Genomic DNA, 19065 nt, shown 5'->3' with positions numbered 1-19065 from the left:
GTTTTCAGAAGAACGTATTGTCATCATCCATCCAGTAGTGACCAGTCGATTTCTTTTTCAGCATCTCGGTGAACCTGGGTACTTAAATGTGTGAGGTGACTACTCTGGCTGTTCTCAGGGCTCACAGGAACCTGCTGTCTCAGTGGAGCCTCTGCAGGTTCGTCTGAACCTTTTGACCTGACTCAAGTAGTCTTGCCAGCTTCCTGCTGCCTCTAGAGGGACCCCACTTCTGGACTCAGCCATTTCTCCTCCAGGGAACCCTGGTTCTGCTTCGTGGCTTCTGGAGCCCGAGTGTGATGCTGGATGTTGTAGATTGGGCCTGTCACATCAGAGAAGAGTCAGAAGTGAGCAATAACTTCTCTAATTTGCCAAAAGGAAAACAGAACCAGCATGGATGACTGAGTGAGGCTTTGAATGGGTGTTTCCTGAAGCTGCCCGGGTGTGGTTCTGCCAGCAGGTTAGGAAGGTGGGGAAGGAAAGGAAATTCTGAAAGAGCTTTTTGGGCGGAGGAAGGATGGAAAACCCAATCCCAGTTGGTTTTATGACATAGATGCTCACCTGTGCTCAGGATGGAGCCCGAGATGAACCCTTTGGTGGTGATACCAGGTGCCATGTGGCCGCTCCAAGGCCTGGGGACCATCTGTTCCTTTGGAACTGCTCTCAGAACTGGAGGGGAGCGCTCTGTCCTGTGCCCACCTCACACAGTGAATGAACCGTGGGTCTCTGCTGATTTTCCTAGAACGTCAAACCTGTGGGGACAGTCTCTTGCCTGTCTTGATGAAACACTGCTTCATAAGGGAGAAGTTAATATGCAAGAGTTCTCCTAAAATATTGAGCTACAATAATTTTGGAAAAATTTAAGTTGATTACAGTTTATGCTGAGGACAGCGAACTTACACAGCAGTCTTAATTCCCCAGAGTTGAAAGTTGGTTTCAGGTTAATGTGGAATAAATGTTTTAACAGAACTTTGCATTATTTATAACCACTTGTTCCAGCTTCTGGTGAAGATATGCAGTGGCAGAGGTGTGTTGGGGCCTTGATATGTGGACGCCTCACTTTCACTAATTGGCCTTTCGAACTGTCCACGTGACCCCAGATTAGTCATTTCAGTGCTCCTTATACAGCTGTGGACAGTGGCTTTTAAAGCAACTTCAGATAGTGGTGCCCTCTGATGGACACAGATGTGACTGTTTCCTCTTGTGTGAGGTCATTCCTTTTACTATTTTGCTCGGATGTAATCGAGATGAACTCAAGGATAGTGAATGGGTATTTTTAAATGTTTCTAAACTATACAACCTCTGAAAGCTAAATACACCAAAAAAAAATTTTTTTCCCCTGTAGGTCTCCAGTGCCTGTTGGATTTTTACCTTAAAAAGTTCACAGCGTGAAATTTCTTACAGTGTCGATGTAGATTCAGTACAATGATTGAGTAGAGGACCCTCCAGATCAGGCGGCGGGCGCCTGGCTGCTGAAGGATGAACGGAGAGGAGGAGTTCTTCGATGCCGTCACAGGTAAGCGGAGTGGGTGCCAGCGCAGAGGCCAGGTCATGAGTGCGAAGCCCTCAGACATAGCCTGGGGACATGAGGATGGCCTGGGAGAGCCACACGGAGAGAAGGGTGACGTGTTCCCAGGAAAAGCACTTGTCCTGGCCCAGATTTGGAGGAAAACATCCACTTTGGACCACAGGAGATAACATGAAAGGGCAACTGTGTGTTTCAGTCTTTGAAAGGGTTGCCCTCGGGTGTAAATGTTTTTATTTGGCTCCTGAATGTGTTGGTCAGCATCCTTATATTGTTTATAATGATCAAAACCTTACTGTCCTGTCTTATAACTATATCTTGTTTTGTACCACTTAAAGTCTACCAAAGAGTAGTAGATCATCTGCTTCCACAGCAACTCTTGCTGTGTTAAAAGTTCAGTTATAAAAAAAAAAGTTCAGTTCTGTTTCGCATTTCAAACACCATTGTGAACACTGGTACACAGGCTAGTGGGGTGGAATGTATGGTGGGATGGGTGTTCTGTGTGTGTGTGAGTGACTGCGGGGGGCAGGGGGTGGGGGGCAGGAGAGGCCAGGCTGGGTCAGGCCACATTTGCTTAGAGCAGCCCCTCCTCCTCCTGTCACCTCCTGAGGGGGCCCCAAACTCAAGTTCAAGATGCCCCCGCTGCCCTCCACCCACTTGTCAGCACTGGGAGCATCACTTTGCTTTTCTTGCTGAGGGTTCTTATTGGTGGAGACGGACTTCAGGGGACTCTTCCAGTCCATGGCCTGCTCTCAGATGTGGGGACATAGAAACAGCGGCTCTGAAATGTTACTACCGCCAGGTCCTTCAGTGATAATCTCCCCAGTGCTGTCAGAGGGGCCCTACCATGGTTGGTGCCGAGAGAGCGTGGTGCCCAGCACGACAGGAGGCTCTTGCCTGGTGGTGGTCGCTGTCCCCAGACACCTGTGCTGTCCCCGCCGGGACACCTGGAGCCCTGGTGGAGCCCTGGCCCCATGCTGCCTGCGTTCATTGACCATACTTCTCCCGAGGGAGGGCTGGAGCAGTTGCGGGCCAGCAGCCCCAGGTGATGGACTTACTCTCGTCCAAAGCCCCAGAAGGAGCTGGCATTGTGCTCTCCTCGCTGTTCTTAAAGGCTGAACCACTGAGTCATCTCCCGAGATTTCATAGCTATTATGTTCCCTGTAGACATGTTTTCCTGGGAAGCGTATTGTCTGCTCAACCACCCGCTCATCAGTGATTGTTAGCAGCTGAATTCCACCTAGCAGCTGGTTGTCGGGGAATCATGCCCTTGGTCCGCCTGGCCCTGGCAGAGGCACCACGTCTGAAACCAAAAGAGCCTGACCTCAGTGAGGCCCTCTCACCCAGGAGCCTCCTGGAGTTGCCCTCTTACTGGGACCAGTGTAACTGGCTCTCCTGAGGGCTTTCCCTGGAGAGGCCCTGAACTGTGTGGGGTGCCATGTGTGTATGACTCCATCCCTGGCTCTCCGCACGGCGGGACCTTCCACAAGTCCCTGAGATGGAGGCAGAGGAAGCAGGTTTCTCGGTGAAAACAGTTTCTCACCTCAGTCCTTTGGTTCCCAAACAAGCAACAGGAAGATGAAAAATCTGAAGTCTCCCAATGCAGTGAAATGCCCAGTGAGTACTTTCCTGTCTTACAGTCGGTGTTAACTTTTGTGACTCTAGTTTAAGACATATTTAAACCCAGCAGTTACTGAATGGATGACTTCAATGGACAGTTATTCCCTATGAGAATCAGTACCTTTCAATTGAAAGGTTTTAAATAAAGCACATGAGAATATGTACAGATGAAGGGCTGTTTAAAAAGTCAGACTGACCTGTCAAAGACAGGTATCTCTAAGTAATCAGATTATAGATGCTTTCAGCTTGCTCCTTGTCTGTTCTGTATTTTCTCTTTGTGTAATAACAAGAAACATTGTGTGTTAAGATGATTAAGCTGTTACAGAGCGTTGGCTTCACCAGAGACAAGACTTCAGGCACTTGTGAGGGAGAAGCTGCCTTGTTTTCTGGGGCCTACCCCAGGGCTGTGATCTAAACGAACTTTCTACTTAATGGTGGCCTAGATTCTCAGCCCCGAGGAATACAGGGATACCTGTGCACTCAGCATCCCTAAGCTGGAACCATTTCAGGCTATGTTTAGACCCACGTTTATGCTGGGAATCAGCAGGTGTCACTTTGGGGATGGTTAGCAAAAACTAGAGGTGACAGGTTATTTCAGAAGGTATTGATCATTTTTAATATATCCTTTCAAATTCATTGTGTCATTGGTTTCAGTGCTACTACATTTTGTGGATTTGTCAATAGAGAAGAATGTGAAAGAAGGTATTTTTGCATTTTCTCAAGGAAGCTTATCAGTGGCGAGGTGGTTTACGTTTTGTGTGTGGCAGTAGCCCCCCGGGTCTTTCACGCTGGGCCCCACTTGCCACTCAGAAATGAGGGGCTGTTATGGGAGCCCACCCTGTGCTCCTCGTGGGCTCATTGCTGGGGGTCAGCGGTCAGGAGCCCCTGCTCCAGCTGGAATGACTCACCTGGAAGCCACAGCTCCCTCCAGGCTCGCCCTCGAGCAAAAGGAAACACACTTCCCTTGTCCCTAGTCACTGATCACTTCGGAAAAAGCCTTCCTGGTGGAGAAGACCCAGAGGTCTGCCCAGGGTTGTGACCTTCTTCCTCGGGGACTGGACAGGCCAGGAGACGGCTACCTGTGTTTCACATTAGTCCTCATGGGTCATTTTCTCCAAGTTTTCCGTGTACCGTGTACTCTCTGGGTTCACATCCATCATCCACGGTTTGGGTTATTGTTCATAGGTTGGCTAGGTTCTGCTGGTTCATTGGTGTGGTGCTTAGTCTTAGAAATACTACAGCAGATGTGTTTCAGAACATGATGCAGAGTTTGAGTTTGACCTCAAACATGGACAGAGGAGGAGGATGTTGTGGCCTGAGTTAGGTGTGACCACCCCAGAGGACATGAGTCATTGATGACCACGCGGGAAGACCGTCCTAGTGCCCTGGGGCTGCCCCACATGGAAAGGACCATGGAGCATGCAATGTGGGTGGCAGGGTGGGGTCCTCCTTGGGGAGCCCCCAGGAGCAGTCCTCGTTCTCCACCTCTGTCTGCAGCTCTTGGCAAGTGGAGTTAATTACTCTGACTGTCCATTAGAAACACTTTAGAGCTTCAGGTTTTCTGCTTTCAGTGAGAATCCTTAGAGGTGACGTCCTGCCATGTCACCCTCTGCTTGTCTCACACAGGCTTTGACTCTGATAACTCTTCCGGGGAATTTTCAGAGGCAAATCAGAGACTCACTGGCGTGATTCATGTGGACACCAGCAAAAGTAATGGGATCGGAAAAGTTGGGGACAGGACTCCTCAGGAGAATGGGATTCAGAAGCACAGGTAGGTTGTCCCATGGGTACATCTTAGTATCTCCCAGCACACCTGTACTCAACTTGCTCTAGATATGCTGAGGGTGCAGGTTGTGAGCTGAGAACGTTTTGTTCAGCGTCACTGGGCAGATCCAGGGCCTGTTCAGCCAGCCTCTGGGTGGCCCCTGCAGATCAGTGATGGTGCTTCTTCAACTTGAGCCCCGTCCGTAAGCTGACAGGGCGGCTGTGCCTGCTCCGGGTTGCGGGACTGAGCTCCAGGGTGCCCTGGTGTTTGCACACAGCCTGCCCTCACTGTTACCAGACCATCTTGCTGGCTTCATGCAGATCTGCCTGCATTCTCTTTCCACACACTGACCTCTGACCCTGAGAGTTTCTGAGGGTGGTTTGGTGCAGCGAGACCACATTACATTCTCTCTCAACCACCACTGGGTTCTCACGTGAGCAGACTCCAGTGACAGTGACCCGAGTTCGCCAACAGAAGGGAGGACTCAGGTGGGACAGACAAGAAGCATGTGGAGCCCCTGGGATGGTGGCAGTGGCCTCTGTCCACCCAGGGAGCCCACCTTCACCCAGCCTCTGCCCTGCACTGGACCCAGCGGGAACCTGAGCTGCCAGAGCACCTCCTGCCTGGTCTCATGGCCTGGGCTCAGCCATCAGCCCCCCGCCGTCTCCCATACCCCGGAATCTGGCTCAAGCTGGCCCTGGTACCGCACCCCTCTTCCTCCCATATCCGTCCCCCAGCCTGCCTTGCTGGCCTCTGGAGATGTGTCTTGGATGCCCTCAGTTCTGCCAGCTCCTGTGTCCCAGCCTGTCCCTGCCACACCAGGCCTCCTGTGGGCACCTCCTGTGCCTGCTTTTCGCCCAGATTCCACCGTTTCTGGACAGGTCTGCCCCCTTCTTAAAGCTCCCAGGCAGTAGACACACAGCCCTGAGTGAGGGTGCCGGCAGCCCTTTCTCCAGTGTGTTAGTTTGGACCATGAACTGTAAGGGTCTCCTCTAAGGATGACACCTGCACCTGTGCCTCTCCCCGGGGGCAGCCCTGCCCATTGTCAGAGGTCCCAGCCTCGTGGGGTCCTAGGTGCCCCAGCTTTTCCCTTGTTAGGGCTCTGTCTGCTCTGTGCCCCAGCCCCAGCCCCTCTTCTCCTCCATCTTGTCAGCTTCTGCCTTCACTCCTGTCTACATGCAGGGCCATCTTTGGGCCCTGCCCACCCTCCTCGTGACCCCTCACAGCCAGGGCCTGTCATGTTGTGGCCACGCAGGACCTCAAGAAAGACAAACACAGGCTTCAGAGGGGTTTAAGAGCTGGTTTCTGAGATATTTTCTGAGTGGGACTCCTTCCTGTCTGATCTCTGTCCATGGTCCTGTAGCTACTCCTGGCTGTTGGCGCCCGGCTGCCCTGGGGTGGGGGTGTGGTGACCTGACTCCCCAGCTCCATGGGGGAAGGTCGTCCATGTGGCCGTGATCATTTCCTAGGAGGCCCTCCAGTATTCGGTGCAGAAAGCTTTCTCTGGGACTTCTGCAGCAGTCTGGTCCTTTTTTCCTCCACTAGCGAGCCAGCATAGAGAAACCCTAATGCTTAGAAAAGGTGAAAGACAAGTGCCACTGAGCAGAGCCATCCACTGTAAGTGACTCTCATGTTGTTGAAACACACGTGTCGCTCTGGTTGCTCCTCTGCAGGACATCTCTGCCTGCCCCGATGTTTACCAGAAGCGACTTCAGCGTGTGGAGCATATTGAAGAAGTGCATTGGCTTGGTAAGTTCAGACAGCCAGACTTCCCGCGGGGCCTCCACCATCTTGTCTGGCTCAGGCGGCTGTGACTCCCAAGAAGTGGTGCTCGGAGCAGGGGCGGGTGTGGGGAGAGCCTGCTGCTAATGGAGCGGGTCCTCTCCGGCTCCTCCTAGGAACTGTCCAAGATCACGATGCCCATAGCCTTCAATGAGCCCCTGAGTTTCCTGCAGCGGATCACAGAGTACATGGAACATGTGTACCTAATTCACAGAGCCTCCCGCCAGCCCCAGTCCCTGGAAAGGATGCAGGTGAGTGGCAAGCTCATTTCGGGGGGCACCTGGCACTGTGCTTGGTTACGTGCAGACCATAGCAGTTAAGAATGTGATTTGATCTGACTGGCCACGTGGGGGCAGGGACCCAGGCCCTCAGCAGTGGGACATCTGGGAGCAGGGCCGGAGCGGCTCACACTGACTTTGGGGAACTGTCCTGCCCAACGGCCTAGGCATTTGCCACAGGCACATTCTCCATGGCTGTGGTCTTGGCCTCCTATTGGTTGGGCATGCGGGGCTGCAGGGGGGTGTGGGGCTGGCAGTTGGCCCCTCTTGGGTCCTTACAGCACCACCTCTCATGCAAGTGTGTGCATGTGTATGCGTGTGTGTGTGTGTGTACACATCTGTGAAAGACAGCCTGCAGGGCAGGCCCCAACTGGGGTGGGAGACGGCAGAGTTCCTGCTTTCTGTGGCTTTGAGGAAGCGGTGGGTGATAAACAGCATTTCCCCGGAAGTTCTGTGGTTTCACATGCATTACCAGCGGGAGACGAGAAGTCACCCCGAGCGTATGTCTGGGCGCCACCCCAGCTCTCGGCTTACACGTCCTCGTGGTCACCACCCCCTCACTGGCCTTTGGTTGCTTTCAGTCTGTGGCGGCCTTTGCGGTTTCTGCTGTGGCTTCCCAGTGGGAGAGGACCGGCAAGCCCTTCAACCCACTCCTGGGGGAGACGTATGAGCTCATCAGGTAAGTGGACAGGGCCCTCATGGTTTCTTGGGCACAGGACTCTAGTGACGGGTGAGGAGGGTCCTTGTGCAGTATGGACGTCTCCAGGCGACTGAATTGAGGGGCTTCCTACGGGTGGAAAGATGGTTCACATTAGAGAGGTGTTGTGTTAATGGCATAACAGAACCCTTGTGAGAAACCGAATTGAAAACTGAAGACTGCATTAGGTTCAGGAATGGCCGGGATGTGTGGTTTAGGCTCAGGACCTAACCTAGGTTAGGTTCAGGAACAGAGAGGGGATGGCGGGGTATAGGGCTGCTGGGTGCTTGTGTATGTGGGCATGTCTGCGAGGCCTACTGTAATTTGCAGCATCTTTATAAAACAGTGGTGTATTGTGTGACTAATCTTGGATTCAAAGAACCACAAACTTCTGGCTGTAGTTCTTGGGTCCTTGTCTGCATATGTGTTGTTAATGGTTGAGTCTTTCCAGTGGTGAGTAGATGATGCTGGGGTGTGGGGATGCTAGGCGGCTGAGAACGGGCCCTTCAGATGTGTCAGAGTTTACCGTGTGTGCGGAGGTGTATGTGTCAGCACTGCTTTCAGACCGTCCGGGGAGGAGTTGTCATCTTAGTGATGCAGGCAGCCTGCACATGCATCTCTTCCCAGGTGGGGAGGCAGCATTCATGCCAGTTTCAGATTCCACCGTTTCTGGCTCGTCCTGGATGGCTCAGCAGTGGCCCCTCCGTGCACAGGACCTGTGTGGGGATCCTCCTGGGTTTTAGTGTGCTTTAGAGGCTGGCTGGCTCTGGGTGCTGGAGGACCCCTTCTCCACGTCTCATTTTCTTCGAGAAAGCTGGTTGAGTTAGGAGAAGGCATGCTGTGTGCTGCCAGGGGGCTTGTAAACAACAGGAGTGCAGCAGGTGGCCTGGGGCTGTGGCAGGTCACAGCTAGAGGGACTGTAAGGCACAGCCCTCTCCTTGGAGAAACAGGGAAGCTGAAGCCCAGGCAGGGGAAGGCTGGCCTGAGGGTCAGTCTCAGGGGAACCCTTGTATCTAGAATTCATGTAGATGTTCCTTAGATATTCCTCTTGAGCAAGAGCTTCCTCCCTCTGGTCAGCATACTCTAGTCCAGTATTCGAGATTCTGCCCTTATGTAGCTGTTAGATAGTTTTTGGCATTTGTGCATATTAAGAGCATCATTGAAATATCTGAAAAGATAAATCAAAGAATAGTACATTAAGAGTTCCAGACAACAGAAAGTAAGCAGGGGGATTAAGAGCATGCAAGCCCTCCAAGGTGCTGAATGTAGTGACAGCCCAGTGTCCGTCTCTTTCAGAGCATAGTTCAGGGCTGAACTAGCCTCACAAACTGGTAGGGAACACTGACACACTCTCTACACTTGTGTCAGGCCACAACTTCCCAGTCACGCTTCCGGTGTCTGCCGCGTGCCACACGTGTGAGACAGCCATCTTCCTGTTTGGGCAATGTAACTAAACTGGCCACTCACCAGTATCGTTTTGTCCCTAGAGCTTGCTCATGGATAACTAAAAATAACACTTTCTGTTCTTAGACAAGTATTCATTTTGTAAATTACATACCTTGGTAGGCAACCTTTTAAAATCTAATTTTTCAACTTTCTTTCCTCTGTAATGATTGGAAATTCTGGTTCCAGTTAAGTTAGTAATTATGTGGTTGAGCTTTTATAATTTTTAATGACTACAGCTGTAGGTGTATTCAGAGTTCTGGAACAATTAAAAACTGACATTTTTATTGAAAAAGAAAGTGTACTAAAAATCCTGTTTCCTGGCCAGGAATATCTTGGGGCATAAGACATTTCATCACAAACATCCTGGGAGCCTTGAAAGGAGGCTGGACAGTCCTACTCTGGTTTTCCTGGGCAGTGGGCATCCTTCTAGAACTCCGGTGACAGTTTGCTGTCAGGCCTCTGAGTCGCTGGTCCTAAGAGCACTGGGGTGGGCAGGGGGTCAGGGCAGGAGGCCTCTCCACATAGTTGCTTGTTCTGTGTGTGGATGATCGCCCCAGGGGCACAGTGTGTGTGTGTGTGTGTGGTCAGCCTTAGGCCAAGTGTGACACTGGAGAGCCATGTAGGATGTTTTTGCCACGTGTGACAGCATGTGTGGTCCCCTTATCCCAGCACCCCTCCCAGATGTGGGGGTCAGGGGCTCTGTGGGTCCTCTACCCCACATGCGGGTGCTGAGCTATGGGCTTCCCTGGGGACAGGGGTGTTGGGCCGACTTTATGGGCTTTGCTGTCACTCACAAGGCCCTTTGGCTATCTCTCCTGCCCCTTTCTTTCTTTTCCTCATTTTTGCTCCCAGGGAAGACTTAGGGTTCAGGTTCATATCTGAGCAGGTCAGCCACCACCCCCCGATCAGTGCATTCTACTCGGAGGGCCTCCACCAGGACTTCCTGTTTCATGGCTCCATCTATCCAAAGCTCAAGTTCTGGGGGAAGAGCGTGGAGGCAGAGCCCCGTGGCACCATCACACTGGAGCTGCTCAAGTGAGTGGGGAGCTGTGCGGTGCAGGGGCCATGGTATTCTGCCAGGCAGGCAGCCTTGCAGCACAGGCCCTCCTCCAGGGAGCCTGGAGGCCTCGTTGGGGCGGTGGTTCCTGGGCAGGGGGTGTGCTCCTTACAGGATTGGGTTGGGTCCTGTTTGTTCTCCCCTGGTCTCTGCAGTTCAGTCCCTGGTCGTGGTCGTCATCCCCTGCTGTGTGAGAGCCCAGCTCAGAGCCTGAAACAGTCCTGTCCTCATGTGCTGTTGGGGGTGATGTGGGGGCTCTGTTGGGGTTCTGTGCTGGTGCAGCCAGGCTGCGGGCTGGACGAACCCCTGAAGACAACCAGGCAGAGCCTCTGCTCCCGCAGTCCCTTCCCCGGTCACTGGCGGAGACCTGAGTTACTTGCTGCTCCCCTGCTCCGTACACCTGTGCAGCCGGACGCTGGCACCCCCCAGAGCTAGGGGCCAAGGAGGGTTGCCCCAGGATAGAAGTGACCTTTATCACCTGACCTCAGAAGTGACCGCAGCCTACGTGCACGTGCCGTGGTCACACAGACCAGCCGTGGTCGAGGGTCTGAACTCCAGGAGGGGAGGAGAATGGAGAGGCCGTCTTCAAGGATGCCTGCATACCTTTAAATCCAGACATGCCCAATCTGACGTTGATCAAAGACCCTCCAGGCAGAAACTGAGTCTCTAGCAGCCCACTGGCACTGCAAACCTGTTGTGGACGATCCAGGCTGAGAGGCACAGCTGACTCCCTGAAGCATGGTCCTTGTTACCTGCAGCTCCGTGGGAGCTTTGGATGTCATTTGTGTTTCCTGTGAGCCCCACCTGGCCAGAGAAGCGTGGTCTCCACCCCAGACCCCTGCATCTCAGGGCAGACCAGGGCAGCCCCTCCTGGTCACCTGCTCTTGGCTTTCTGGGGTGGGGCACCGGGAGCTGCAGAGTTGCAAGCCTGGTCAATGAACGCTTTGGGTTCCCAGGACATTCAAACAGTTCCCAATGTTCCTCGTGAAATACTTGTGCCCTGGCCTGGTTTTTGCCCTCAACTGTGGCTCTGACACAGCCTCCCTTGAGACATGGATCTGGCCCTCCGCTCTCTGCCTGTTTATGAGGTTTCTTTTCTCCTGGGGGAAGCCCAGCTGGGGAGCAAGAGGCCTGACTGATGGGAAAGGCATTTGCACCGCAGGACCCACCCCGCCTCAAGTCGGCCCCAGAAGGCCAGGGCCCAGGCTCGCTAGGGACCTCGTGGTTCCTTCAGGGCAGGGCGGGGATGGGTAGAGGGACTGTTCTGTTGACGACTTCACAGGAAACCTCTTGCCTTTGTCGAAGCCTTTTATTGCTGATTAACTTGTCTCCACGTTTAAATAGAAAGCTTTGTTGATACTACAAAGGACATTTCAAACGAATGCTAAAGAAGTAGCCCCTGCTCGGGAGTTCAAAGCTATGCTGTGCCCTTCTGCAGCTTTCAGTCAATTATGGTGTGATTCTGTCTGGGACTTGGCTTCTGGGGTCACGCAGTGTCTCTGCTCTCTGGCGTATTTCAGACATAAGGAGGCATACACCTGGACCAACCCTACGTGCTGTGTCCACAACGTGATTATCGGCAAGCTCTGGATAGAGCAGTATGGGACAGTGGAGATTTTAAACCACAGGTAATGGGCCCAGTGCTGAGACGCTGCGAGTCAGGGTGGCGATGGGGCGCCCAGAGCACCGGCTGCTGGCGTTCAGCTGTGTATTCATGCCGCCCTCAGCTCCCCAGGGCCCTCCCTGGTCCCCAGTGCGCTCGGCTTCCAGACGGGCCACACTGGCCGCGAGGCACCACACGTGGTGCAGTTGGATCTGATTCTGGTCGGCACTGGTCAGAGTCATCGTTAGTGCTCCGTGTTGTTACTTCTGTGTTCTTAGTCACAGTGGTTGATTTAGTTTGAAGTTTTAAATTACACTCAAGAATGGTTTGAGTTCTTGGTGAAAACAGTGACCACTGTCCAGTCTGTCAGGCCTTATTCTTGGAAGTTCATGGCTGGTTTGCTTTGTTTTTTAACAGCTTTCTTAAGATATAATTTACATGTCATAAAAATCCACCCATTTAAAGTAGACATGTAAATGATTTTTAGTAAATCTACTGAATAGTGTAACCATCAGCACTAGGCAGTACTTGGAGCTTTCTGTCCCCTTGAAAGGTCCCTGGGGCGTCCGTGCAGTCCTGATGCTGCCCCGCCCTGGGGAGCCCCTCGTACGGGCTCTCGCTTGCTCCCCTCTCTCCCCTGCTATCTCCCCATCTTCCCCTCACTCTCGGTTTCTCCCTCTCTGTCTCTACCTCCATCTCTCTCTCCTTCTCTCTTTCGCTACCCCCTCGATTCACCTTTTCTGGACATTTCCCGTCCACAACAGAAGCCTGTGTTTGTCTTCCCTGCAGGACTGGAGATAAGTGCGTGCTTCACTTTAAACCATGTGGACTGTTTGGGAAAGAACTTCACAAAGTGGAGGGGTACATTCAAGACAAAAGGTAGATCCCTGCGCAGGTCGGGTCACAGGTGCCCAGTTGGTGCATATGCGTCTTCTGCAGAAGTCACGGTTTTAGAATCTGACCTCATGTTTCGCTCTCTCTGCTGGGCTCAGTATGGTTGTCAGGCAAAACCCAAACACTCGTTTACGGGCATCCTTTCCCACATGATTTTTTCATTCCTATCAGGAAATCTGGGACTTGTTCAAGTTTCTGTGAGCAGAGAAATGACCAGTAGTATTTTAACAAGTTTGGGGGATTCTTCCCTGCTTTGGGTTAGTTACACTATGTGTTGGGTCTCAGTTTCTCTCTCTTTTTTTTTTCCATCAAGTAACTTGGACCACATAACAGCCATAAGACTCCTTTCAGCTCCTAAAATATGTACATTTTCAGGTAGAAGTAGTTCCTAGTGTAAAGCAGTGGGTAAAAGTCTATCCCACTCTGTTGGGTGTCAGACGTTCACCTGTTCAAATCCCTTAAGTACCTTTAGACTTAGGACTCTGACCACTTCGCCCCTTGAAATCTGTTGGGACTTGGTGTGCGGCTTCACAGGACAGCAGTCCTGTTCGGGGCACTGGCATCGACCAGCCCTGCAGAGTCAGCCCAGAGAGAGACTGCGGTCAGCTGGCCTACAGACACAGGCTGCAGCAGTGGACACCCACCTGCACCAGCCCAGCTCCGAGTTTCTGGTTTTCCATCCCAAATTGGACAGAGAGGACCGGCCATGTGTCCCCGCCTGCCACCCTCCAAGCCCAGCCTCTGAGGCACAGGTGCCCTCCCAGCATGGCCCTCGGCTGCCAGCACGGCCTTCCAGGAGCACATGGTCAACTCCTTGCTCACCCAGGAAGATGCGGAAAAGGAGAACAGGGCACAGCGTGCATCGTTCCTTGGGAATCAGGCAGCGCGCCCTCTCTGGAGGCTGTGGGTGGAAGTGATGGGGGTCTGACTCCAGGTTATGGAGCTGAAGAGGCAGCGGCAGCTGAATGTGGGGAGGGTTGTTTATAGAACATGTAGAGAAGGGGCTGCAGGAGACATGGTACTTAAAGATGTAGTGTATTTAAAAAATGACAATCAGGCTCATAGGGTGTTACGTTACACACTTGTTCTCACCCCAGCTGCCTCCCACAGCCCTTCAGGTTCTCGTACCCTTGTTTTCTCTTCCCTGCTTTGGCAAAGGAGTGTGAAGAGTTAGCTGTGAGTGGCGATACTGAAATGGAACTTTCCATCTGCATGTTTGTACCAGCAGTATCCTGGGGTTTACAAAAAGACTGACAATGAGGATTGATTTGTGGTCAAGTTAGGGTGCTGCGTGTCTGGATGAATGGTTGCTAATCACTGTTACTCGCTTTTAAAAATTCCCTTTCCCTCCAGCAAAAAGAAGCTTTTCATGATCTATGGCAAGTGGACGGAGTGCTTGTGGGGCATAGACCCTGTCACATACGAGTCCTTCAGGAAGCAGGAGAGAAGAGGGGACTCCCTGCGGAAGACGAAACCGGTACGGGGCTGCCGTGGGGGAGTCCCCAGCGAGGGTGTGGGGGCCTGGCCAGGCAGTGCCTTTGTGATCCAGCTGGAGGAGATGGATTACAGAATCTGTCTCTCAGAGCGAAGGTGCTTGTCCACCTGATTTCTGGGCGGCCGGGTGCTGGGGTGCCTCTGCCCACCCCCCTATCAGCAGGATCGAGGGTGCTTCCATTTCCTTCTGGATATTTCTTGATACATCTCCTGTCCCCGCACCTTGTTAGCTGAGACCCAGTATACAAGCAAGTGCGTTTCTAGTTCTGAGTTCCAGGTGATAAAACCCAATACTGATTATCTTAAGACTAGTTCTTAAAAAAAAAAATAGTTCTTCTTGAGTCTAAAACTAGAGGCAGTAGTTCAAAAGAGGTGTCACGTTTTTCTAGATGATAAATTAGAATGTACCAAACCCGAGGTGTTCAATGTCTATTTAACAGAATCTTCAACTTCTGCTGAGATTGTTAGTGTTTCTTGTTTCGTTTTTGGCCAAGGCACGAGGCATGTGGCGTCTGGGAACTTAGTTCCCTAATCAGGGGTCACACCTGTCCCCCCTATAGGGGAAGCTCAGAGTCTTAGCCACTGGACTGCCTGGGACATCCCTGTTGGTTTTTTATATTGTAATATTTCACAGGTGCTATTAGACATCTTTTCTAAAAAATACTCCTTTAAACTAAAAAAAAAAAGTAAAGTTCCATTTGAAGACCACACAGCAGATGTTAAATCTGTTTACTGACATGTTTAGTGCATTTGCTTGGCTGTGTTGCTGCTTGGGGTGACGTCACAAGGAGGGAGCATTTCATGGGGGTGCAAACCGCTGCTGTGTGTCTTCACTTAGCTTCTGGCACCACACCATGTAACCCGCAGGCGGGGAAGACTGCCAGGCTGTGCTCGTTATAATTAAGTATCTCCCTCACAGCTAACTGAAAGCCACTCTTCTTCTCCAGGTCTCACTGCTTTTGAAAAGGAAGTAGCAGTTGTACTTTTCTATTGAGGTGTGACCCCCAGTTAGGGCTTAGTCTAGAGACGCTGAGACACCTGAAGTCACCACATGTGCCGAAGGGCAGCGTGTGGGGAGAGGGCCACTTGGGGGCGCCCTCGGCTGCCTGAGGAGGTGTCACCCCATCCAGTCATGCTCAGGAGGCCACATGGGCTCCCCTACCAGGAGTGTGGTGCCTGCTGCCCTCTCGGGGGCTTGGGAGGGTCTGCCAGGGCTCCGGGGGCAGTGGGTGCTGTGTCTTTCAGGACGACGGCCCCGAGAAGGCTGATGGCGATGTGGCGGACACTGTGCCCGAGTCTCAGGAAACGGTGCAGGTCATTCCAGGCAGCAAGCTACTCTGGAGAGTCAATACCCGGCCCCCCAACTCCGCTCAGGTCTGTGTGCCCGGCCCTAGCCAGGCCCCCCGCCATCCTGTCACCCCCGGGGCTCCCTGCCCTCCGAGCCCTATGACCCCCACCCGTCAGCACTCAGCTCAGGCATCCACACACACCTCAGGACCCGGTTACACTGCGAACCCTCAGTGTCTACGCCAGCTGTATCTGACCGCAAGGGTTTCCAAACTGGTTTCAAGAGATTGTTTTTTTGACTTGTCAGTTTAAGTCCTTAAATACATTTTTGATATTTATTTTGGAAAGTTGCACTTGTAATTTTGTTACCTATGATAAAATTGGAAAATTGCACTTATAATTTTGTTACCTATGGTAAAATGATTATATTACATACAGTAATGTTTAATATATAAAAATAATTATATGATAAATGTATAGTAAAATTCATTTTAATATATTATAAATTTTATATTATTTATATATACAGTGTACCATAGATTTTTAAAAAATTTTTTGTCACATCCTTTAAGTAAAGCCACAACCTGTGCAAAATAAAAGAAACAAACATTCAGCAATAAATAGATGATCTCAGCACAGCCATTACTGCAGTTTCAGTGGAATACAAATTATAAAATAATAGAGAAAAAGCTTCTGTTTAAAGATCATACACACACAGACACACACAGACACACACACAAAACCAGTAAAAACTAGAAATCACACCTGTTTCTTTGGTTCAGTGAACGTTTACTGGGTTGGAGTAGGTGGGTCCAGATCTCTTGGAGTAGAGCCCGAGGACAGATGGGCGAGGACCCCGGCCCCACACAGCAGAGTGATTGGTCTGATGGGCTGGAGGTGGGCCTCCTGGGGACATGGGTACATGGAGCAAGGACTAGGGAGCTCGGGCCATTGGCCAGAGGACCACATTCGGGCAGGGGAGCGGCCAGGGTCCAATCTCCTCTCTTACTGTACATGACGTGGGGAACCATGGGGTCATTTGAGGGACCAGGAGCCCCTCCAGCCCCTTGTGGAGATAGGCTTCGGGGCCAGAGCAGAAGGGGCCAGAGGGAGGCAAGTCCCCAGGTCTGGGTGTCAGGAGGTGGCAGACCCCACCGCGGAGGGGTTGAGATAGAGATTCCTCTTGGACCCCTGGGGCGTGAGGAGATAGACATGTAGGTCAGATGTCACAGAGTCTGGGTGCCTCCTGTGGGGGTGGAGAGGATGAGCCCCCGAGGAGATCCAGGCAAGTGCGGAAAAGAGTATCGTTTATAGTAATGACTCTGTGCCTACCCCCCAGATGTACAACTTCACCAGCTTCACAGTGAGTCTCAACGAACTGGAGACAGGCATGGAGAAGATCCTGGCCCCCACTGACTGCCGGCTACGCCCCGACATCCGAGGCATGGAGAACGGCAACATGGGTGCGTGTTCGTGTGGGGGGCTGACCGAGCACCCAGCCCTGGCCACGTGGGTGGTGCGGGAAAGGAACGCATCCCCATTAACTGAACACACGTCACATCTTCTCGACGTGCTTCTCAAACCGTCTGTGGGGAAGAGTTGTAAAGCTACTAGTTTGCTGCAGGCCTCTTCTTTTATAAATAAAATAAGATTAAGTTACTAGAAAAAGGAAATGAAAGAGAATATATACAAAATATTATACAAGTCCCCGATTTTCTTACTAGGTTCAACAGACAGTAAGGTTACATTTCAGAAGTTGTTATTTGAAAGTCTCTGGTGTGGAGGGTCCCCCCACATGCCTGTCCTACCCCACGGCCCCTCTGTGGGGCGCTGGCTGCCCTGGGGCCTGGGCCTGGCTGTGGGCTTGTGTCTGGGTCTGGTTTCCCGCACACTTACTGCCTGTGGTTCCCTGTGTGTGGCTTCCCACCTGGGTGGGGTTGGGTGGGGGGTGTGGGGGTGTCCCTCATCCACTTTCTCAGCCTCACCTCTGCCCGTCGCCCTGGTCCCTGACCTGCCACGTGCTTGCACCTAGATCTGGCAAGCCAGGAGAAGGAGCGGCTGGAGGAGAAGCAGAGGGAGGCCCGGAGGGAGCGGGCCCGGGAGGAGGCTGAGTGGCAGACGCGGTGAGGCACCCAGCGGCCACGGGGATGGGGCGGGGGAGGCACAGACCAACCCACCTGGGGGCAGTGAGGAGGGGCTGAGCGAAGCTACCCCGTGTCCCATGAGACTGCAGCTTGCAGCCTGGGCTGCACGTGAGATGACATGTCAGGTGACGGCGCTAACTGGAGGGGCCATGATCCCAAGTGGAGAAAAGGCCACCGGCCTCCTGACCACCCGCTCTGTGTCACAGGTGGTTTCACCGAGGCAGTAACCCGTACACTGGGACCCCAGACTGGCTGTACGCGGGGGGCTACTTCGAGCGGGATTTCTCAGGCTGCCCCGACATCTACTGAGAGGCCGGACCGGCCCCCAGACCCGGAGACCCGGAGGCTGGACTCCGTCAAGCGGCTGCTCTGAGCTTCCGCCACGGCAGAAACCAGCTTTTCTCATGACTGTTCATGGAGATCGCACCATCCCTGGTTGAGGATTTAATTCTAATTAACTTTTGATTGCCAAACATTTTACTACTGTTGCAGCCTCTTCATAAAACTTCCCTTGGGATCATCATGTTTCCATTAAGGTTTGAGAAGGAACAGTCTTTACAGTTCCCTTTATGTGACAGGACGAGCTGGGCTGGCGTAGAGTACAGTGCCCTCTTCATTACAAAAAGTTATAAATAAAGGAATTAATGGGAAAGGTCCATATTCCTCCTCGTAATGCAGCGGCGAAGGGTTTCTAAAAGTATTTTAAATCTGAACCAATAACAGGAAAAGATGGATCTTGAGAAAAGTCCCACCAGGAGCCTTATACAGGCCAGGAATTGCTTTTTAGATCACAGTAACACAGAAGTGGAGGTTTTCAAAGCAGCCGATTGAATGAAATGAAAAATTGTCAGAGTTTGTATTTTTTATCAATCTTCGATAATGTAAAGATTACTTTGAAAATATTTAAGTTCAAACTACTTGAATAATACTTTGCTGAAGAGCAAGATAGGCATTAATCACCACTTTACACTGTCCAAAATGAAGCATTACCATGACGACGAGGGTGGCCAGAAACTCTGACCAGTAGTTCTCAGATGGCTCCTAGCCCTCTGGTCCCTGAGGCTCCCCCTCGCTGCAGGCCATGCCGTCACACAGAGTGAGTCCCGCATGCACGACAGTCGACCTGTCCCTGCAGCACTCGTGTTCCTGTCATGCATGTGTGACCCGCCTCGGGGGTGTCCTCACCGCTGTGCGTGTCCACCTCCGCACACATCTACACCCTGTGACTGTTTACTTTCTGTAGAGATGCCAACACCACCGGTCGTGGCAGAGCTCTTTGAATCGAAGACAATCTGCCGTGTGCACACATGCACAAGCGCATACATGCACACACATGCAGCTGTACACAGTGTGGGTTCTCAGCAAGAGGGTGTCGGCATTGTGTGTCATGGCTTCAAAACCACATTTGTAATTAAAACACTTTTAAAAGTGAACCCTTGTTCTGAAGGCTTGATTCTGTAGCTTCGGAAACCGGAG

The 19065-nt window shown here is 52.1% G+C and overlaps 1 protein-coding gene across 9 annotated transcripts in view; it reads left to right on the top strand.

The window, feature by feature from the left end:
- The window catches only part of OSBPL2 (oxysterol binding protein like 2), a 35819-nt gene extending 16797 nt beyond the window's left edge, over positions 1-19022 (top strand). The window contains exons 1-14 of one of the 9 annotated variants that reach the window (XM_061126880.1): positions 62-157; positions 1343-1513; positions 4769-4913; positions 6581-6656; positions 6806-6940; positions 7549-7646; positions 9963-10145; positions 11688-11795; positions 12560-12649; positions 14018-14141; positions 15404-15532; positions 16785-16908; positions 17478-17568; positions 17796-19022. In XM_061126880.1, coding sequence (XP_060982863.1) covers positions 1477-1513; positions 4769-4913; positions 6581-6656; positions 6806-6940; positions 7549-7646; positions 9963-10145; positions 11688-11795; positions 12560-12649; positions 14018-14141; positions 15404-15532; positions 16785-16908; positions 17478-17568; positions 17796-17898 — 1443 coding nt within the window. In that variant the 5' untranslated portion in view covers positions 62-157; positions 1343-1476 and the 3' untranslated portion in view covers positions 17899-19022. Of the gene's footprint in view, positions 1-61; positions 158-236; positions 345-1342; positions 1514-4768; positions 4914-6580; positions 6657-6805; positions 6941-7548; positions 7647-9962; positions 10146-11687; positions 11796-12559; positions 12650-14017; positions 14142-15403; positions 15533-16784; positions 16909-17477; positions 17569-17795 lie in introns of those variants that run through there. The other 8 variants (XM_061126881.1, XM_061126884.1, XM_061126879.1 and 5 more) reach the window with 8 other exon arrangements.
- The last annotated feature ends 43 nt before the right edge of the window (positions 19023-19065 follow it).

This window comes from Dama dama, chromosome 23 (assembly GCF_033118175.1).
Source record: "Dama dama isolate Ldn47 chromosome 23, ASM3311817v1, whole genome shotgun sequence".
In the NCBI taxonomy this organism is placed as follows: domain Eukaryota; kingdom Metazoa; phylum Chordata; class Mammalia; order Artiodactyla; family Cervidae; genus Dama; species Dama dama.
This window is presented reverse-complemented; position numbering and strand designations above follow the sequence as displayed.